The 23,129-nt window shown below is 30.4% G+C and overlaps 1 protein-coding gene across 2 annotated transcripts; it reads left to right on the top strand.

The window, feature by feature from the left end:
- The first annotated feature begins 7,717 nt into the window (after nucleotides 1-7,717).
- Nucleotides 7,718-22,334, top strand: LOC132713087 (acetylcholine receptor subunit delta-like). Of its 2 annotated transcripts, none has more exons than XM_060695551.1 (4): nucleotides 7,718-7,845; nucleotides 19,376-19,641; nucleotides 20,270-20,416; nucleotides 21,273-22,334. In XM_060695551.1, exons 2-4 carry the CDS (start codon nucleotides 19,387-19,389, stop codon nucleotides 22,185-22,187), a joined length of 1,317 nt encoding a protein of 438 aa, XP_060551534.1. In that variant the 5' UTR covers nucleotides 7,718-7,845; nucleotides 19,376-19,386; the 3' UTR covers nucleotides 22,188-22,334. The 2 variants fall into 2 exon arrangements, with proteins under 2 accessions (XP_060551534.1, XP_060551533.1); XM_060695550.1 differs by lacking the exon at nucleotides 7,718-7,845 and adding an exon at nucleotides 15,474-15,600.
- The last annotated feature ends 795 nt before the right edge of the window (nucleotides 22,335-23,129 follow it).

The following is a 23,129-nucleotide window of genomic DNA, read 5'->3' as shown; positions in this document are numbered from 1 at the left end:
CATACGACATGGCGTCATAAAAACGTCTATTAAAGGCACGGCCACTGGGAATAGCTTTTGATATAAAATTAAGTAGATCAACGACTGATTGTAGGTCTTTGAGTCTGATCCTTTTAGCGTTTCTCAAACAAACGAGACAGTTTTCCTTATTTTTTCTAAAGGCACCCTAACCATTTGGTTGAATGAATCAATTTCAAGACCCAGTAATGTTATAGTTGTAACAGGTCCAATCCATTTTTCGACACTTAGGGGGACACCAAGTTCATTGCAAATTTTATCAAAAGTTTGCATTAAATTCAAGCATTTTTCAAAAAAAAAATTCTGCCATAAAAAAATCATCTAGCAGGTGATCAATATAGTATGCTTTTAATTCTTTAGACACAAGCCATTGTAAAAACTTTGAAAAATTTTCAAAAATAAAACATGAACATGATGCGCCTTGTGGCAGCATTTTTTGAATCCAATATCCCTCCTCGTTTTTTTTACCTAATAAATCAAAATCGCCTGGCCATATAGGGCATAAATTAAATGCAGAAGAAGAAATGTCAGCTTTTGCCATAAAAGCAGAACCCCCTATTTCTTGAACTTTTCTTACTGCATTGTCGAATTGTGAATATTGAACATGGCAAAATTCTGGATCGATAAATTCATTTATACTTTTGCCTGGTGGGTATGAAAGGTGCGTTATTAAACTGAAACCACCGTTTTGTTTTGGTACGAGACCTACGGGATTTATTCTCAGATTAGTAATTGGCTGGTTTTTGAACGGTTCTAGGATTCGCCCAAGTAAAAATTCGTCGTGAAGCTTTTTATTTAACAAGCATATTTGATCAATTGCCGATTTGAGATTTTTGGAAAAAATAGCGATTCTTGGTCCGGTATATTCGAGCTTAAAACCAGTACTAAAGCCTTGTAAAATGTAATTGGCATCATCCTTATTTGGGTATTGAAACAGTTTATCAGCGAGACCCGAGATATTAATTGGTGAAAACCCGAGGTCCCATAGGCACTCTTTGAGCTGGCAATCCAAATACATGTCGAGGGTATTGCATCTGGGGTGGTCTGAAACGTAATGAAGGCCTTACATGACGCGGTGTGAATTGCGCTGTTTGTTTGTTTGCATAACAGTGTTGAAGGGTGGTTACCAAAGCATTTGATGCAAACGTGTTTGTAGGTACATGATCTATTTGTACAAAAGCCTTAGTTATTAAAGTCATAGCAATTTTTTTAAATATTCAGAAGTGCCGGCTGGCTCAAGGACTGAGTAGGCTGCATATATATCATCCACAATTCTGGGTCAATATTTTGCCACTTTATACCCAAATCGATTGATTTTTTAAACCTAAATTGCCTATCGTACTCGAACCATCCGACATTTCTGGATGCCGCTAAACGAATGTTTGCAAAATATTGTAATAGGTTATTTGCTTGTTCTAGATGTCTCATAATAAAAATACTCATGTACACCACGAATGCATCTGACCAAATTTCTATTTTTTTCTATTTGTTTCGGAGTTTGCTCTTGGGTATAAGTTCCCCGTCAACAAGTTGAATCTTTTGTATATTTTCTAACATATTTTTCTTTGGCAACAAAGTGTGTAACTCTACAAATTGATTGTTCCATATCTTATCTTTAGTAACTGACAGATACATGTGCGCCTAGCATTGTACCAGAACAAGTATTTATCATGAAATTTTTGGAAACTTCACCTTTATTAGCCTCTTGGTGATGAAGATCAACATCTACCGGAGGTCCGGATTGGCCATCCATCTCGTTTTCTGCACAGGGCTCCCTTACAGGTCTGTCAGCTTGAGGCATGGCTGTAGAAACAGACGTTCGAGTGTTCCTCCTATTATTGACTTGCTGTTGGAGCGTGTCTCGTGTATACCCACGTTGTTGGCGATGTTTTGGCATTGTCGAAAAATAAAATAATATAAATAAATAAATAGATCTAAATAAGTAAATAAATTAAATAAATAAATTTGTGTAGATCTTAATAAATTATTATTATTAAATGTTCATTTGATGTATTTTATTTATTTTATACTTTAAATATTTAGACTCTATTTACTCTTATCTTTATTTTCTTTTAGCCTAGATGGAATGACGTCATAGGTATGATGTCATGCGCGAGGATTTCAATAATTTTCCCGTTGGAAAACATGACCCGTCATAATCGAGTTTTATAAATAATATAGTATTTTTAACCGTTTTATAGCTATGCTCATTTATTTATTCATTCATAAGATAATGATAATAATCTAGATTCTAAGTAAAGATCACGTGCTCAAACATCAAATAAATATACAGGTTTAAACTCAAGATCTAGATCCCATTTTTTATTTATTTACTTAATATTTCAAAGAAACCTATTAACTTTGACATATATTTTGTGTAATCAAAGCATCCAAATTGATTTTTTAGACTACTGACCTTAACGAGAAAAACATGGTCATCACCACGTGGTCATAAGATCTGGTCAAAGTTCTTATCTGTTCAAGTTCAAACCCCAAATAATAAAACAAATAATAACAGAATATAAAATATATCTTATTTCCTGTGAGATTAAATAATACTGATTCATTCAATATTTGATTTTTTAATTTAGATCTTTTAACGATAAACTAGTCTACCTCTTCTATGGTGAGCCACGATTAAAAGACCGTTCCCAGAATTTTTTCTGCCTTATATATGACATAATCCAGCGTAAGTTGTCTCCCCTGACAACTCTTTTTGAGGCCCTACTGGGGTGTTATAATAAAAATGTTAAGTTGTAAGATTTGAATAAAAGATTTAATCCTCTAGCGGATAAATCAAATATTAGCTTTAAAAGATACTTGTGTGCATCAGGGTATAATGAAAAATAAAACCGTTTGTGTAAGAATGATAATAAATGTACGATCTCAAAAAGCCTGTCATTCTTGTAAAATAGAGAGAGAAAGAATCAAATAGTTATGATAGTGTTAATTAATTTGTATGTTGTTTAGAATTAACTAGAAGTTGCCACTGCGCAGTTGTAATGTTAAGAAAATAAACTTTAACAGGAAAAAGTTAAAATAAATTTGTATTATAGTTTGGAGACTTTACAAGTGAAAACTCGTATACCAATACACGCCCAGTGCGTTGTGATAGTTACCCACCTAGAGCATTTCCGTTGATTGTCTTTTTTTCTATATTGAGACGACAGGGAAAGAGATAATTATAGAAAAGACATTTTCAGATGCTCGTATATTGGTTTCAGTTTTCTTAGGTTTAATATTGTGACGACAGGGAATGTGTTTTTATTTTTGCCTAATATTTGCCTTTGATACAAAAGAGAAAGAACATAAAAATACTCGGCAATGGGGAATATACTAATCAAAATCTTCGTGCTTCGATCGAGTCTCTTTCTATTACTTAATCAGATTAATAGCATTGCTGGAATGCAAATTAAAATATTTTCTGCAACGTCATCATGTGACAATGTTATTGTTGTGACAGTATTAAGTGAAATGAAAAAAGAATGATATTAGTTTTATATGTGTATTGGATATCTTAGTTTAGGTCATTGTGCTTAAAAAGGTTGATTTTTTAAAATGATATAATGATGTCAAGGTTCTTTAAGTAACAATCGGATTTTCATAACTATATTTATTTCTCTTTATGTTTCTAAACATATTTCACAATCCTTTTTATATATAATTATTTAGTGGCACGTAAGATGATTTATGTTTGTAGAATTTATCTATGTTTTCGATTTCATTTGAACTCATTCGAATTTTGCTTTGCCCGCATTTCTAACTTGCATGAAATATCATGTACAATTTTATCCACTGTTTTAAACCTTACCAAACTTTTCTTTTCCTATCTTGGCTTGACATATAATAATGAAATAATTGTAACAAAGACACTGAAAATTGTTTTAGTTGCTTGGACTGAGATTCAAACCCAAAACCTCAAGGGGGAGCGCTGGCCTAGTGGTTAAGGTCTCTGCCTCTCAACCCAGAGATCATAGGTTCGAGTCCTATTTGGGTCAGGACCATGTTTCTTGAAATGACTCTAGTACTGGAAAGTGATTAATATAAGTTGCAAGAACTTGTTTTGTAATCAAGCTTAAATAAATATCTTTAAACCAAACCGCTTACTTACTACTCTTAACAAACCTTTATCTCATGCTTCGAATAAAGTTACCAAAAAAATTTCAGTAGCGAATAAAACGATTCTAAATTTAGAATTTCCATTAAAGTTCGTAATTCTTAAGTTGCTTGTTTAGTATGGTCATTTATACGTCATAATTATGACGAACTTTTTGTGGTATGACGAACTTTTTGTATACCACTTTCAAATTCATTTGATTGAAATCAGATTTCACCGTACTCGGCGTTTCGCATTACTATAATAATTTATGTTTTTGAAATAAGATTCAAATGATAAAAACCGACATTTGAAAAAAGATAAAGCTTACATTATACTAACAAATGATTACAGCTTATTGTATGCCTGTTTGATATTGTGTTTTTATATACTTTAATCATGCAAAGTTTACATAAGGTCTATCTTACAGATTTCATTCTGCCTTTATGTTTGCCTGAACATCTGGAAAAAAGTATCCCTCATAAGCTTTAAAAACAGCAAAATAACCTGAAAATAAAGACTCGGTTTGATTGGGTCTGTACGTGAGGTATAGTGAAATAGTGCAACATCTCTGAAACCACGAACGTTATCAAATCTAAGTTTTTGATAGTTAAGGACAAGTATTATTTTATGTTGAAAGCAAGAGAATATACCTACATGCCTTGACCTGATATGGTTATTTTTCATGTTAACAACGAAGTGTTTAATTGCTTTTTTCTAAATGCACAATATTAAGAAAAATAATACAAATGTAGTTATAGTTAATCGCCTGAATCCTTTTTGTATAAAAATGCTGGGCGTTCCTTTTAATCAATAAAAAAATGTAACATTAAATTGTTTCGTTATATAACGAAATTTAAATCAGACTATTTCTATCATTTATATGCTATATACAATCTACCATAGATCTCAGTAAAACCCCTTGTTGTGTCCCAGATTAGTTTACGAGTACCTTTTCAGTGTAAATGTCTTTTGAAATAGATACTTACACTTCGTGATCAAGCCTAACATAAGCAATATTTCAACAAGATGAGCAATTACTTAAGAATTGTTCGTAAAATATCAACGTAAAACATTTAAACATGTTTAATAAACCGAAATAAACACAGATATAAAGTAACATAATATGTTCTGCAAATAATTATTTACACTTGTTAATGATATATAATAATATGTCCTTAAATGCTTGATATATAATCTCTTTAACATAGCAGTTGGCCAATGCTGACACACGTTTTCTTTTTGGTAATGATGTCTTAAGAAGCATTGCACATATTTCAACCATAACAAAAGCATGGAAGTGCTTATCAAGTATGAGATAGAGGTGCACAATGATGATGATATGATCGTAATTGCAGTCTTACATTGATTATTGATATGAGCTCATGAGCTTAGCGGATGAACGGAAAAGTAATCCAATAGTTGTGGCACCTGCTTTATAAGCTTCAAATGATATTGCAGAAATAGTCGGTAATATTTATGTTACAGTACACTAAATCATAGCAGATAGAATGTTTTTATTATTTGTTGATAAATTTGTGCTCTTAACACAGAGTGGAACCCCATATGTATCTCAAAAATGAGCATCGGTAAAAATAATAAATTATAAATCGTAAATTTTTATACTTGTAATTTTTACTGAGTTTTTAGAAGATAGTGATTTACATGCTCCTGGATCATTTAACTGTTCTGCAAATGATTCAATGCAGCACACAGACAGTTAAAGTTGTAAAATTAAGTTACCTAAAAGATGTTTTAACTTTAAAAAAGAAAACGTTGTTTGAGGTTAATCAGATCTAGAGATGTCTCAGGCGTATGTATCTGATGTCTGTATCTAATTTGTCTGACCTCATTTCTTTTAATTTATATACGTAGTATCGTATTATGACACTACTTTTGATAAAGTACTGGTGGCGATTTAAAAAGATGTTATAATTGCACTTAATAGCCTTCGAGTCGCCACGTAGCTTTCCTCATTTTCATAATAAATTATCGAGTCCAAAATAATAAGTGTTGAAGATTGATTACTGCTAAAGATGGTGTTGAAGATATGTTTCGGATATAAATATACTTAATTTATCTTAATTAATCCAGTTCATTATTTATTTATTCATTAATTAATTAATTAATTATTTAATTAATTTATTTATTTATTTATTTTGGTTCTCATTATTTTTTAATTACTTTTAGGATTTTCCCCTATTCAAGACGTTCAAGTAGCATAAAAAATATTTAAATGTGTTGTAAGAATAGCTGGTCCATTACGTTGATACGTTGAAACAAGTCCTAGTAAAACACACGGACAATTTATTCAGTAATGACTGTTAAAAAATCATAACAAGTTTATTTATTGTTTATTCATTTTATTCTAATCAATGTACATAGTCTATACATAAAATACAATCGATATGAATAAAATATAGAATATTACCATACTATTATTAAATGTTTATTGACTTGAATTATTAAACTACTGTTATTGAATTTTAAGTGACATGAATTATTGAACTGTATAGATAGTTACAATTTTAATATAGATTTCAAATTTCTCAACCAAATTGTCCCTTGCCTATAAATGTCCGTTGAATACATAAATGTTTTAACTTACAAAAAAGACTTTTAGATATTGGTGGATGATGCTAAAACAGTATAATTATATACCAAATGCTTTAACAGGAGATGTGTTTTCGACATTCTGTTTCCCCGACAATAAACTAAAACTTATAAATAAGATAGTAAGATAAACACATATTTATCTTTTTTCGTTTTTACCCCAACATAGTTATGATTCACTGGTTACCGTACTGTCAGGGGCGATGTACACACCTAACTATTTCGCATGATTAAAATACTTAGACTTATTTTGCACATGTAAAACTTTGCAATGATGTAGTTACACAGTATGAATTTTAAAACATTCGTGTCTTATATATTATCATTACAATAAGATGCTTTGAATTATTTTGCTGAAGTAAAATTAAAAAGATTCTACTAGACTAGCCTGGGATTCAGGCGTTGACATTTTTTGCTTATTCATAACATACGCGCTATTTCATACTCGATCGAGTGTCGATTTGCCGAACAGAAGCACATACAAAAATCGACAGACTGGAACCTAGGCTACTACAAGACATATGGTTAGCCCCTAATATTATAAAAAGTTAAAAACATTATGATGTTTCAATAATTCTATAATTTCAAAATAGAAATTGTAGAAATTGTTAAAGTGTTCATTTAAACTTGAATTCATTTACCAACGTGCTTGCAAATATCATTTGTTGAAAGAAACATTTGATTCAGATGAATAAAACGGAAATAGAGAAAGATATATAATTACAATATTATGCAAGGATGTAATTTACATATATCACATGTACCTGCAGACATATATTTATCCAAAATGTGCAAAAAAGTGTTGTTTTATAATACATTCAATGTATGACGATACACAAAATTCGTAAGTGAAATTTTTAAAAATAAATAATAAATCAAATTAAAAGGAATACATATTTAATGATAGCTATCAATAGAGTTTTCTCATCTGTAAAGTTAATTAATGTCTAATAATTCAACTGAATAAAATGTGAAATTAACATCAATTACTTTTCATATATCTATTCGTTTTTGATGTAGTTACATACTAAGATATAGAATAGTCTCTCAAATCCACATCTAAGACTGTTTTAAGAAACCTGTTTCAAGGAATACATGTGCGACGAAAGGAAAATTAGGTATTTATATTAGGTATTATTCCGTAACTTTATATCTCGATAAATGCATGTACTACATTGTCTTAGATCCTGGAATCAATGGATATCAAACCCTCATAATTATTGGGATGAAATAGAATATTGAAGCGAGAATCATGTTCGTCTACTGTAACAGCAAGCCATGACAAAACGATTACTTACGGGTTTGGATCAATTGAACGGTACCCGGGTATAACATTATCATTTATGTCTGTTTTTAGGGTAATGAAACGTACTTTAATATGATAATATTTAATTAGTAGAAAACGCATGCATAGTTTTTATCGGACTGTATGGCCATTAACACATTTCTGCTTGCATCATGCCAAATTATTATATAAGACTAATAAGATTCGTAATTTTAAAAGTTATCATAAGAAATTGATGAAAGGCTTTGATTCTCATTTCTTTCACTTGAAGTTAAATCTTTTCATATATTATGCAAATACAACATTAATGTACATATTAAAATCATCGTCAATGATATTGAAAGCTATATAAGAAACAGTAACAAATAATGTATTGATATTGTAAGTGTGGAGTGTTGAATACCAGAAGAGCCGAAGCAAGACGTAAAGGGATACAATTAAAAGTAATAAGTATGAAAATTTTGTTTTTGTTGTCAATGTTCTTCAAACTATCTTTCGTTTCGACATTTTATTCGACTTTCAAAATTATGATAATGAAATATTCCCTTTGTTTTCATATATTGTGTAATAAAACGCTGTAAATATACACGGATGGGGTCTCAGATGTATAGAAGATATCTTATTCATTAGCATCACTTTTTGTTATCAACGTTTTTAAAATACACATTAACCTCCTGTCAAATTACAAAAAAGCGTTTATCTGATTTATAACTTACGTAAACCAAGTGTACTGAGGGAAGATATAGACGACCATCTATCTGATATGTTGGCATTGGAAATAAAGCAAGAAGGAAAAGTACATGTAGATTCATTTTCTGCAATTGAAACCTGTTCTTACATTTTATCATAATTATCATATTATTAATTAGAATACAGTATGTATTTTCATATTGAAGTTTTTAAAAGAGCGAAAGTGCTGAAAATATATAAATATATTGTGGCTTTTCTCGTTTTTTTTTTACGAATGAAAAGCGAACATATCATAACAGAACAGTGTGATATTGTATATTTTTGCTCTATACTTATTCTAAAAATATATAGATTATTGACCTAATCTTCGATGAAATGATTTTGTAAAAGAACAAAAAATGAAAAACCTTAAAAAATCATTAATCATAGTTCTAAAGACGATCTTTTCTTTTTTCATTTCATGACATATAACTATTTCTTTGAAGTCTTATTTGAAAAAAAAATGTTTTATCATACTTTGTTATATAATATTGTTATTACAATAATATGTATTATATTATATAATATGTATATTTAACGAACAATTGATAAAGAATGTTGGTCAAATCTTATATATTTTTCTTTGTTCTTTATGATGAAGATCTGTACTTTTTATATAAATTACAAAACGATAATATATTCTAAAAATACTAACGCTTATAGATTAAGATTTTCTGTGTAAATATGACTGACGATGGCTAAGTCTTAAACATTTTGCATGCATATGTATTTGTTATATATAGATATCAATCAATAGTCAACATAAGTTTCGTTTTTATTCAATCTTGAAAAGTATAACATTTGACTTAATTTCTATTTTCGTTTTAACGATATCATACATTTATCTTGTGACAAGTAATTTACGAGCAGATAGAATAGTCAAATCAATTTCTCGTGAGACCTTTTTATTTCTCATGAAATGTGAAACAAGTCAGTTTAAAAGATGACAAAGTTTGCACAGTCTGATCTTTAGGTGTATCTCTCACAATGTATTTGTTCTTTTTCATATTTCCCACAAGATTGCATGTCTTTTAAGAATGCCTTACATTTGAATTTGAAAATGCTTATCAATTACGATGGAAACTTATACAATTACAAAATCATAAACAAACTAAATAAAGATGATTTATTAGCTTTGTCAGTTTACAGAAACAAGGATATAAATAGTTTATAAATAGTAATATGCGAACATTACAACTCGGGACGTCCGCCTGCTTTGGTAATATCCTTCTTAATTTACAGTCAAAAGGAATAAGTTCTTTGTTCATTATCTAACTTTGTTTTTAAAAAACGACTAAAAGTGAAACAAAAATAGTTCAAAAAAGAAAATAATACTGATTTATAATTGATAATGGAGATATAGCTAATTTCTTAATGAAGTAATTATTATCTAACTAACTTAAACATGTCATATAATTTGTATTATCTATAGCAATTAAAACTATCGACATTTTCAATTTTGCCGTGTAGGGCGTTCTTTAGGTATTTCTGTGTTTTCCTAATTTCATATAAAAAACAATATGGAAACATTAAAGCTCGTCCAACACGGCTAAAAAAGAATGTTTGTGTGATTGAGCCTGTTCATGGATAGCAGTGGTAAATGCAAGTTACCGTCCATGCCCCCAAGTACAGGTATAAGTAGACAAGGTTAAAGACAGGTTAAAACAAAATATAATAAAAAGCAAGAAAAATAGTTAAAGGTTAATTACAGTTTCATGAAGGGATACGAAACCAAATATTACTTATGTCGCGTTGTACATCATACTTTTGTTATATGGATAACCTATCTAACACTTGTAATGTGACTATCAGACAGCGGCAGAATGATACAAATCTTTGATACATGATATCGTAATACTATATCTTATAACGCGTTCATCCTGACCAGCTAAAATGTCTAAGGTTTCTTTGGAAATCTAAACAAGGTGATCTGATCTTGACATATAAACTCTTTTTATGAAAAATATTAGCAAATCCGAACAGAAATAGGGACAAAATGTACTTATATCTCTTTTTACTTCACAAAATATTTTATGTTTTACAGTTGTGGTAACTATTCATTTTCAAGATTTCTACCTGTTAAACAAGTAAAATACACACCAAATTAATAATAATTATAGAAGTGTATTTTATCTACCTATTTTTCTGAGCCGACAGTTTATGCTTGTATTTTAACTGTGTTTTTGGAAGATAGTGGTTTACATGTTGATGGATTAATTACTTGATCTGTAAAGTAAATGATTCACACAGACAATTAATGTTGCAAAATTAACTTACCTAAAATGTATTTAAATTGAAAACAAAGTTTGGGTTAATCAGATCTAGGGATGTATCAAATGTCAGTATCTAATTTGTCTGACCTCATTTCTTCAAATTTATATACCAAGTATCGTATTATGACGTATTTTTGATAAAGTACTGTGATGTTATAATTACACTTAATGGCCCTTGTTAATGATTTTCACTATGTATTATCGAGTACAATATAATACTTGTTGAAGATCGAATACGGCCAAAGCTGGTATATCAAGATATGTTTTGTTTACATAATTATATTTAATTTATCATAATCCAGCTAATTATTTCATTTCGTATTTATTGATAAATAAATAAATAAATAAATTATTTAATCAATTAATTAATTAATTAATTGATTAATTATTTAATTAAATAATAAATTAATTAATTAATTAATTAATTTATTTACTTATTTATTTATTTGTTTGTTTGTTTGTTTGTTTGTTTGTTTATTTATTTATTATTTTTGGTTGTTATTATTTCTTAAATTATTTTAGGAGTTTCCCCTTTTCCAAACGTTCATTCAAGATGTATATTTAAATGTGTTACTCGAATAACTAGCTGGTCTATTACATATGCACGTTGAAACCAGTTCCAATAAAATCACAAACATAGACAATTAATTCAGTTACGACCGTTTGAAAAACATAAACATGAATTTATTATTTATTAACTTTAGTTTAATCACTGTACATAGTTTATATATAGGTGTAAAATAAAATAAAAATGTATGTAATATAGAATATTGCCATCCAGCTAATTATTAAATTATAAGTGAGTGGAATTATTGAAGTGTATAGATGGTAAAATGTTTTAAAAGATTTCGAATTTCTCAACCAAATTGTTCCTTGCCATTAAAAACCGTTGATATAGCAATAAGCCGCTGAAATATCAAATGTAATTTACAAAATTATGATGTTTTAATAATTCTTTATTTTCAAAAATATATTTCGCAAATGCAGTCTTTCTTCATAAAACGTATTCAATTCCAAAACGCGCTTGTAAATATCATTTGTTGAAAGAAAACATTTGATTCAGATGAATACAACAGAAATAAAGAAAGATACAAAGTTACAATTATATGCAAGGAGGGATTAATTTATATAAGTCGTATGTACCTGCAGGCATAAAAGTGTTGTTTTATATAATTCATTCAATATATGAGGATACACAAAATTCGTAAGTAAAAATCAACATTAAAATATTAAACAAAAGTAAAAGGCATACTTAAAGGCATGTTCAATGGCAGATATCAGCAGAGTTTTCTCATCTGTGAAGTTACTTATTAAAGTCTAATGATTTAACTAAATATTAATGGCATAAAATAAATTTACTGTTTACATATTTATTCGTTTTTGAGGCAGTGACAAACTAGGCTATATAATACTAGTAGTTTCTTTCATATCCACATCTAAAGACTGTTTGAAGAAACTTGTTTCAACAAAAAGATGTGAGACATAACGGAAATTATGTGTTTAAAGAAAGCATTATGACTGTCTGGAATGTCATCGTCTTTAACCGTTGCGTGGAATATTGGCTCCTTGTCACTTGTTCTTGTTACTGGGTCGTGTGGGGGTTGCGTGCATTGAACACACCCTTTCCTTGCTGATCTTGTTATCAAATTTAACTTTTATCTAGCTATATACAATTGATCAAGCAGTAATAAACCCTTAAAAATTATTGGAATGAAATAGGGTATTGAAACGGGAATCATGTTTGTCCACAGCATGACGCATGACAAAAACGATTAGTTACGGATTCGGATCAATCGAACGGTAATTAGACATAAAATAATCATTTATAACAATTTTAAGGGTAACGAACCGCACTTTAATATGATAATATCAAATTAGTACAAAAATCATGCATAGGTATAAATCATACTTTTTTGCTTAATTCTTGCTTGCATCATGAAATAATATTAAATAGGATAAATAAGATTTATAAATTAATTTATTAATAAACCACATCATACGACATTGATGAAAATTAAATTCGCTTTGTCAGTTCTTACATTTGATCAAGCCTGTAATTTAATTGTCCAATAGTATGCAAATATCATTTTAATGTACATATAAAAAAAGACATCAATGATATTGGTAGCTCTGTACGTGTTCGTAACAAATAATTTATTGATGTTTGATGTTATTAAAAAAATCCAAAATTTCAAAATAATCTAAATGTGTTTGGAATCATTGATTCTATTATGTAAATATAGAGTGTTGAATACCACATTAACCTCCTGTCAGATTACAAAAAAATATATGTTTTTATCTGATTTATTTTACGTTAACTGTGGGAAGATATAGGCGGCCTCCTATCATATGTGTTGGTATTGAAAATAAAGCGATAAAGGAAAGCGTAGATTTATTTTCTCCAACTTGTTTTACTACTCTTATTTTTTCAAGCTCGTCCTTTTATTTTATTATATTTCCACTAGCAAGAAATAAGTAGGAAGATTTTTTTCATATTGAGGTATTTAGAAAATACGGAGGGCCTGAAAATGTTTAAATGCATCGTTTAAAATGAATAAAGATCGGTACTATCACACCAGATCAATGTGATATAATTAAAGCATATGCTTTGTTTACCTAATTTTGTCTAAAATTACAACATAAAAAGGACACAGAATGCAAAAGTCAGAGTTCTAAACATCACATTTTCTTTTTCCTTTCTTATACACTTATTTCATTTGAAGTCATACTTTGATAAAGTTTGTTTTAGCAGACTGTATAATATCAAACGGTTATAATATCTGCAAAACGGGTCATATGTGGGTATATTCTATGCAAGAACAGCAGAAAAATACCAAATAAGAAAAACAATAAAACTTGAGAAACAGAAAAGACAAAACGAATAGAGATACAATGAACTTTAAAGAACATTTGATAAACAGTTTTGCTCAAATTTTATATATATGCGTGTAATAATCAATCAACAGTAAACATCAGTTTCGTCTTTATTTCATTGTTAAAGGTATCATATATTTAGTTCTTTTTTGTGTTATCATAATTATATGACAATTGCTTGCTTAACAAGCAAATAGAATAATCAAATCTCTTTCTCGTGAGAGCGTTTTTCTTTTCCCATGAAATGTGATACAAATACATTTAAAAGATGACTTCAAATATCAAGTTGACAAATTCTGGGTCCTTAAGTGTATCTTTCAAAATGTATTTGTTCTTTTTACATATTTCCCACAAGATTGCATGTCTTTTAAGAATGCCTGAAATTTGAATTTGGAATGCTTATTAATTACGATGGCAACTTATACAATAACATTATCAAATCATAAACAAACTGTATGGAAAAATATGATGTATAAGCTTTGTCAGTTTACAGAAACAAGGATATAAATAGTTTATAAAAAGTAATATGCAAACACTACAACTCGGGACGCCCGCGTGCTTTAGTTATCCTTTTTAATTTACAGTCAAAAGGAATAAGTTCTTTGTTCATTATCTAACTTTAATTTTAAAAAATGACTAAAATTGAAACAAAAAATAGGTATAAATAGAAAAAAAGACACTGATTAATAATGTATAATGGAGACATAGCTAATTTCTTAACGAAGTAATGATTATCTAACTAACTTAAATATTTCAAATATTTTGTATTACATCTATCTATAGCGATTAAAGCCATCAACATTTTCAATTTTGCCCTGTAGGGCTTTCTTTTGGGATTCTGTTTCCCCTGTTTTCAAATAAAAACCCAAAATGAAAACGTTAAAGCTCGTCCATCAAGGCTAAAAATTGTTTCTGTATCGGTGTGGTTGAGCCTGTTCATGGATGGCAGTGATTTAAACAACATATAAAAAGCAAGCAAAATATGCTACGGTTAATTATACATTGACATGTAGGGATACAAACCGACCGAACTATTACTTATGTCACGTTATACATCATGCTAATGTTATATGAATAACCTATCTAACATTTGTAATGTGACTATCAGATGATACAAATCTATGATACATGATATCGTAATGATATATCTTATAACACGTTCATCCTGACCAGCTTAAATATCTAAGGTTTCTTTGGGATATCTATACAAGGTGATCTGATCTTGACATATAAACTCTTTTTATGAAAAATATTAGCAAATTCGAACAGGAATAGGGACAAATTGTACTTGTATCTTTTTTTCCTTCAACAAATATTTTATGCTTTACAATTGTGGTAACTATTTAATTCAATCTCATTTATTTCTACCTGTTAAACAAGTAAAATACACACAAAATTGATAATAATTATAGAAGTGTATTTTATCTACCTGTTTTTCTGAGCCGTCAGTTAATACGCACAAATTTTGCATGGAAGTGAATTTTTATTCAATCTAAAGGAAACTTGGAATTAATGCACATATATTTTGAAGTAACGGGTAAGATTTTATTAGATAACGATTGACGTTTGATGGCTACAATTTTACAAGCAAAACTAACTTGTTATCGTTTATTTATCTCGTCCCAAACTTGTATGGATTTTTTAGAATAATAAGATATCAAACTTGTTCTGCACATTTAAGTAGGTCTAAACGGGATAATTGCTGTATAATTGTAAGTATTTATTTTCCTTTTTAAGAATGAAGTTAAAATAAATATATTTCAGACATTTGAAAAATTGTTTTTGTAAATGCGCATATTCGTTTCCAATTTGATTTGCTTTGTCTGTATTAAGACAATAACTTAATTTATTTTTTGTTCGCACGAGATAAATCAACAATAAATTTATAGCAACTTAAAAGTACGTGATTAACTTTGAAGTTAATTTTTTTTCAGGCGTGATGAATAAAAGTAGTCACTAGCAATTGTCATACTTTCAATCTTTATTTTTTTTATCAATTGTTAACCTTTTCAATTCAATATAAGAAATAATCATATTTTGGTAAAACTCTTAAATTCAATGTTTCCAATACTTTTTTTGCAGTTGTCTGGCTGTCTATTTTAGTGCATGAAATATAACATTTTTAAACACTTAACATGCCCATTTCAGCGAGTGTAATATAAATAATAAATAAAACTAATAAATTTAATACATATGTACTTCCAACCATATGTTTGCTTGTTTGTGTAAATAGTTTGGAAATGCTTCAGACAAGTATTATTTAGAAAAGAAGATACCTTAAACAAAAGGTTATATGTGAGATAAGGTAATTTAAAAATGTTTATTTTATCGATATGCGTCTAATTTATATGATGAATAAACTTTCCTAAAAATATTTAGATAATTGTATACAAGCAACATTTTGATACACCGTTGAATAAAACAAGACATTGTTTTCGAAGATTGCTTTTTAATTTCTCGATTTGTATATTTTGTATGCAGTTTCATTTTACAAATTTACACGTTTTTTTATTTCTGAAAAGAAAATTTAACTTACTATTAAATGTATGGGTAGGAAGTGAGTAATTTGTAATCTTTGTGACTGATGATTGGATAAAAATAAAATTGATAAAAAGTTATATTACCCGATAAATTCTGACAATTTTTTAATATATATGAGAAATTGTCTTCTGGAAGAAATATTCGTTTCCTCTTCATGGTAGAATGCAATAAATATTCTGCTATATTTTAACTTTATACAACATATTTTGTTCTTACACCTTAAAAGTCTTCAGATTGCATTATCAAAGAAAAGCAAATAAGTGTTTTCTTTTCCGCATCTAACAACCTCTCCAAGCTTAAAAATAAGTCTGCATCAAATGAAATTTCGTCACATTGATATCAGATATGGCACCCGAAACAATAAAAGGTTCGGTTCAATCGTAAAAGAATATATATCCAGCTGTTATGTTGATTTCCATTTGTGCAATTGTTTTGAACAGAAACGGTAATTTATCAGGATGTATAACCTAAAATACGAACATAGTGTGTTTTAGACTGGTCGAGGGGTTAGAGTCGATGACTTCTAATCCAGTTACCTCTCTGGCGTGGGTTCGATCCCCGGGAGATGCTTTGGTAGTTAAGCGCGGAGGAAGGTAGTCTAGTACTGGTGTAACTCTCCAGGAACGATGGTTAGGAAACTACCCGCCTATATGACTGAAATACTGTTGAAAAAGGCGTAAAATGAAACAAACAAACAAACAAGACTGATCATGTATTATTTTTTGTGCATAGGAATGTGAACTAGACAAAAGATATATTCGTCTCTTCCTCATGCTCAAAAATTACTCGCAACAAAATCCCGTATTGGATATCTTCCAAAATAAATTATATTGGCCCAGCACCTGATATTGTCTGCTATTAATTTCATGATAATTTAGATTTGAATTAAACAGCTTTTGAAATTCCTTTATAATGAATGAACCGCCTCTTAATATTTTGGTGCATTTGAAGTAACTAAATTTCATGTAAACAATTAAGCTAGGCCATACGAAATAACGCATAAATTTTAAACCATATTCAGTCGCTTTACGAAGAGAATTTGGCGAAAGAATTAGAAATAGAGCTACTGTAACTTCACTTTGCAGATGACACATGTACATAATTTAAATTTGATAACGTTTGTGTAAGTCATAAGGAACAGATTGTGTTGCTTTGTACGCGATTCTGATCTCATTGCATTGTTTTTATCTGTTTCTGTCGTTTTCAATACTGTTGTTGCTCTGTGTCATTGGCTTTTATAAACAGAAGAGGTCATCGTTAAAAGAGCGTTCGAGGCCAAGTGGGTAAGATGATCGTTTACATCAAATACTTGCCTCAACCGCTGTGGGTTCGGACCGTCGGTGTTTCTACTCAAGATGGGTACCCGATGTGCCATATCACATTTTCAGTGTTTTTGTGCGGACATACCACCCTTACCGGACACCCCGGGACCCCCACCTGCCCCCCCCATAAAAGTTTATATTAATTAAAGTAAATAAATAAAATAAAACGCAATTTACATTAAAAGGTCAGATTCATTTACGCATATAAATCGCGATCAGGAAACAATGCTGACAGTCAATCTCTTTCACAGCGCTTAGGACAAACCTGCACAGTAGTTCTTCAAAGCAGCTTAAAACTAGCGATGCAAAAGATAGAAATATTTTTATATTGTTGAAAGTATCCATCAAATTACAACGCATTTAAAGTTTTAAAATAGCGTTGGCTTAGAGACTTGTCAATAAATGCACAATCACAAATTACGCGGATGAATATCATTTTAATCAATGAAAATGCTATTTTTTAGTGATGACGATTACCGAATTTTTTTTGTTGTTGTTTGTTTTTGGGTTTTACGTCACATCGACACAGTATAGGTCATATCAAGTTGCTGCATCTTGGTACCCTGTAAGATGATTTATAGTATATACAATTAACTTATACAGGAAAATACATTCTTGAATAGCAGACTGGCGTTTCCGTGAGTTTTACCCATGCCGGAAATTTCATCTGGCATGGGGGTGCCAGATGAGTCGCGTGCCAAACAACAACGTCATTTTAGCGCCATTTATGAATGAACCGCGTTAAAATGACGTCGTTTTAGAAGGGAAATATGTGCTTAGGCTGACGTCATTTCGCCGTTGTTATTTAAGTTGTAAGTTCATACGCTATTGTAAGAATATAGTTATGGATGAAATGACTTTAATTTCCGTAAACATATATCATATTGAGGTAAACCATTTTAAATATGAAATAATATGGCAGAATATGCAAGAAAAAATCTTTCATATGTTTGCGGTTCGGATCGGAATATCCGTCCCTCGGGAACCCGCCCTGGGGCGGTAACTCGGCAAGCCTCGTTACCGCCCAATGTGCGGGTCCCCTCGGGACGGATATTCCGGTCCGAATCGCAACATATGACAGATATTATTATACAAACATACAGTACGATTTAAATTGCAAAGATCAGAAATACCACAGAGCTTGCAGTCCTTTGATTTTTTTAATGTGTAAAGCTACTGTAACAGCAACTGAATCAATATTAATGTTATATGATTTTTAATCTGATTTTATCAATAAAACTAGACTTAACATAGGTAAATAATGCATGCAAATTATCATTTTCATATAAAGTTACATTTGATATTTCACTCATTAGTTATGTAATAAGTATCCCAAGGTCGAGAAACGGCGCTAGCGCACATTTCACAGGTTTTATTAGATGTTTTGATTGTGTAACCAATTACGAAAGCGTCTAAATTAACGTAGATCTAATAAGTGAATGCCGACTTTTTACAAGGGAAAAAGGAACATTGGACGAAAATATCAATTTAAAAGTTACTTGAGTTTTAAAAAAAAGCAATCTTTCGGAAAACAGATGCTGATGGAGGTATATGAAGTTACTGATCATCTGATATGACGTAAGGAAATTTGTTATATTTGTATATAATTTGTATATAATTTCAGGAAAAACAACAATGACGAATTCTAAATATTTGGATATATTCTATGTGATTTTGTTGGCACTTTTAGTAAGGGTAGAGGCAGTACATACGGTACAAGACATCAACAAATTGTCTGCTGAACTTTTGTCCGGATACAACAAGAATACTCTACCATCCGCAAACTTTGACCAACAGTTCCAATTAGGTATAAGCGTTGGTCTTGTTGCCCTTGGTGACATTGATGAGGTTGAAGAGAGACTTTCCACAGTGATGATGTTCATTTTCACAGTATGTCTATTTATATACATAATCATACTTGTTTTAGTTCTTGTGAACTACGAGCAAAAATTTTGAAGTTTATTTACAATGTAATGCCTATGATGACTTAGAAAACATTACATATATACATATAAAAACATATGAAACCAGCTTTTGAGGACTGTTAGTCTTCAAATATATGGTGGTCAAATGACCCTTACTGTATGAGCACTTCTTCACATGTAAATAAATACTGGTTGGTCAAGTGATTAAGATCGTTGAATTGCCATTTATCGTAGATGATTTGAATTACGTCGGTGACTTAGATTCTTTTCATGTGAGGAAACTATCAAGCTAGCTTTATGTAGGTTGGAGAATGTATTAGGATGACTGTTCGTGTCTGAAATAATGCTCTGATGTCATCCTTCACCACTTATGCCGGAAAGTCGCCGAATGAATATAATTGTAGGTAGACCTAAACACCAAACAAACACTATTCCGATTTAGAATAATGATTAAACCGGCGTAGAAGCATGGACTTTTACTTGCATTTTGGCACTGCAATAATTGCATGGGCTCAAACAAGTTGCATTTCAAACTTCCATCTTTTACTTTTAAAATGTTCTCTTTACCAACTTGTTTAATCTTTTGTTTGTAGTGGAATGACACAAGCTTACGATGGAACGCCAGCGATCATAACAATATAACGAACATAACAGTAAGCTGGACAGACGTGTGGAAACCTGTTGTAATGGTTGTTAATCCACATCAAGACGCATCAAAACAACATTCAGAGATAAATTCTGTAAGTCACCCTTTTATATAAAGAAGCACCAATAAGGCACGATTTTGACTCAAAGTATTTGCATTTGTTTCAATTTCAAAGCGTGTTAATTATACGCAAAGTTAGCCTGATGAATGTTGTTATACAACTTGAATAATGTGATATTTCATATGTTATATTTAGGACATTTGTCTTGTATTCGAGTGCTCTTTTGTATAATACTAGTATATGATGGTATGGAGTTAAGATGCACTGTAATATCACAAAGAAAGTCGTAGTCCTGAGTAAATAATTACAAATGTCCGACCGACATTCAATGCAAAATTATATATATAAAGTATTCAATAGTTTTTTTTAAAATTGTAACACGTAAGTCAAATGAATTGTAGGAAAACAGTATTGGACTAAATGCCCTTCAAAAAACTTCTGTAAAAACCTATCGATAACTTTACCATTTGTGCAAAGGCTTTTTGAATAATACATTTTAAACATGTTAATTTATGGTCTGTTTACTAGTTAGGTGTAGTAAAATGGCATATTGGAAATCCCCTTCCCGATATCTGGGATCCTAGGACGAACCGAAAACATTCGTAAATAGATATTATAAGGAGTGTGGTGTGCATTATTGTGTGAAATCATGAACGATTCCGCACTTCCTTGATTACATGGAAAATCTCCGATTGTGTTAGAAAAATAATATATTAATACAATTGTAACTAACATTTTTTTGCCTGTGTTAACTTACAGAATTAAAATTTGATATCGCTTACAAAATGATATTCAATGGTCCATTATTTTTGGACACGGCTACAAGTATTTTATCAAAATTGTATAACACGGAAGTTTTAAAATATGTATATTATTTTTAATTTGACAGGATACTATTGGTTTCTCTCATACGGGTGGAGCATATCTTCTAGAGCTGGTTACCTTTCAAACAACATGTGACCTTGACACAACATATTTTCCGTTTGACATACAAACATGTTCTATGAGTTTTTATATTTCTGAAAACGATGCGTACTTTATAAAGATACACGCTTCATGGAATAATTATGGAAAATCTTTCACGAAGGAAAATGGAGCATGGAAACTTATTAGTAAGGAAATCAAAGGAGATGATTTCTCGAGATTTAAGATATCCCTGAAAATGAAGCGAAAACCATTGTTTATGTTGGTGAATATTTTGCTGCCAATCATTGTATTAGCTTTACTTGCACCTTTAGTTTTCCTGATGCCTAAAAACTCTGGTGAAAGAGTTGGTTACTCTATCACAATGTTGTTGGCGCTCTCTGTGTATATGACTATAATTAGCGATAACCTTCCGAAAAACTCTGACCCAATGCCGCTCGTGTCAATTATGATTTTTATCTGGTATATCATGAACTCTAGCATTGTTTTTGTAGTTATTACAAACACAAAAATAAACCATATTAAGGACGGGAGAGAGGTTCCGAGGCTTGCACGTACTTTTGTCATACTTACACGTAAGATCAAGGGCGTTAAACGGTTACACGTAGGTGATACTCCTGAAGAGGAAATACTTAACAGTTTGAGCAATGGGTCATCGCAAGACGAGGACGATGAAGAAAACAGCGCTAAGCCAATGAAAAGGAAGAGTCAGCCACATTTGGAAAAATCGGATAACTACTACCGTGCACGGTATCCTGATGGTGTCACGTGGCAGGAACTAAGCGTGGCAATAGACAAATGGGGTGTTGTTCTGAGCTACGTCATAAAGATTTCGATCCCAGTCGTGTTCTTTACCATAATGAAAACACAAAGTAACTGATTGACTAATGTAGTTTTTTCACCTTGTCAAGAGAACAAATGTGAAGTGTCAGTGTATAGATATTTTTAGATTTTATTATAAACCATAAAATATAATAACCTTTATAAAACATGTAATACAAGTTTCAGAATAAACCACATAAATATATTAGCTCTATTTCTGTTTTCAAGTACATGCTGGGAAAGAGTCAGGTGTATGGTTATTTAAATGTATTTGTTCGCTGTTTTAAAATGTGTATATAATCAGAACCTAGAGAGTTAAACATCAACGATACGGCGTTATCTTATTGGTTATCTTTTTGAGAACTATTGGTTTATATTTGTTCTTTATTATCAATAAATTGCTCGAAAAATATTTGAAGAACCGAAACTATTTGATATAACATTCCCTTCCATGACTTTAGTCGTATTTTATTTTTTTTCCCATTATCATCAATAAATTGCTCGAAAAATATTTGAAGAATCGAAAATATTTGATATAACCTTTCTTTCCATCACTTCAGTCGTAAATTTTGGTATAATTAAAAATGGACGATCATTTTATCAGAAACAGCACGAAGTAGTTCGGGCACGTTGTTAAATTCTCAATGCTTTGGAATTTACAAATATAATGCAGCTCAAAAATATACAAGTACAAATGTTGCTGCAATGCAGCAATTGAAAAGCTTCGCGCAAAAAATGCGCTCATTACAGATACCTTAGCAAATCATTCCTGCGCACATGTCATTTTCTTTTTAGATTAAGTGCTACTGTACATTATTCCGGATGTTTTGTAAATCATTTAAATTTGCATAATTATACTTATAGAGTACTAGCCTGTGGGCGCGGAGCAATTAGCATATATTTAAACTTAAGGTAATTTTAGAGAACCACTTAGATGTATTCTTACAAAAAATGAACACTCAGGTGTACAAAAGGAGAAAAAATACGATCTCAGGTGTAC

The sequence above is a fragment of the Ruditapes philippinarum genome, unplaced genomic scaffold (assembly GCF_026571515.1).
Source record: "Ruditapes philippinarum isolate M1 unplaced genomic scaffold, ASM2657151v2 ctg5541_1_1_1_1, whole genome shotgun sequence".
In the NCBI taxonomy this organism is placed as follows: domain Eukaryota; kingdom Metazoa; phylum Mollusca; class Bivalvia; order Venerida; family Veneridae; genus Ruditapes; species Ruditapes philippinarum.
This window is presented reverse-complemented; position numbering and strand designations above follow the sequence as displayed.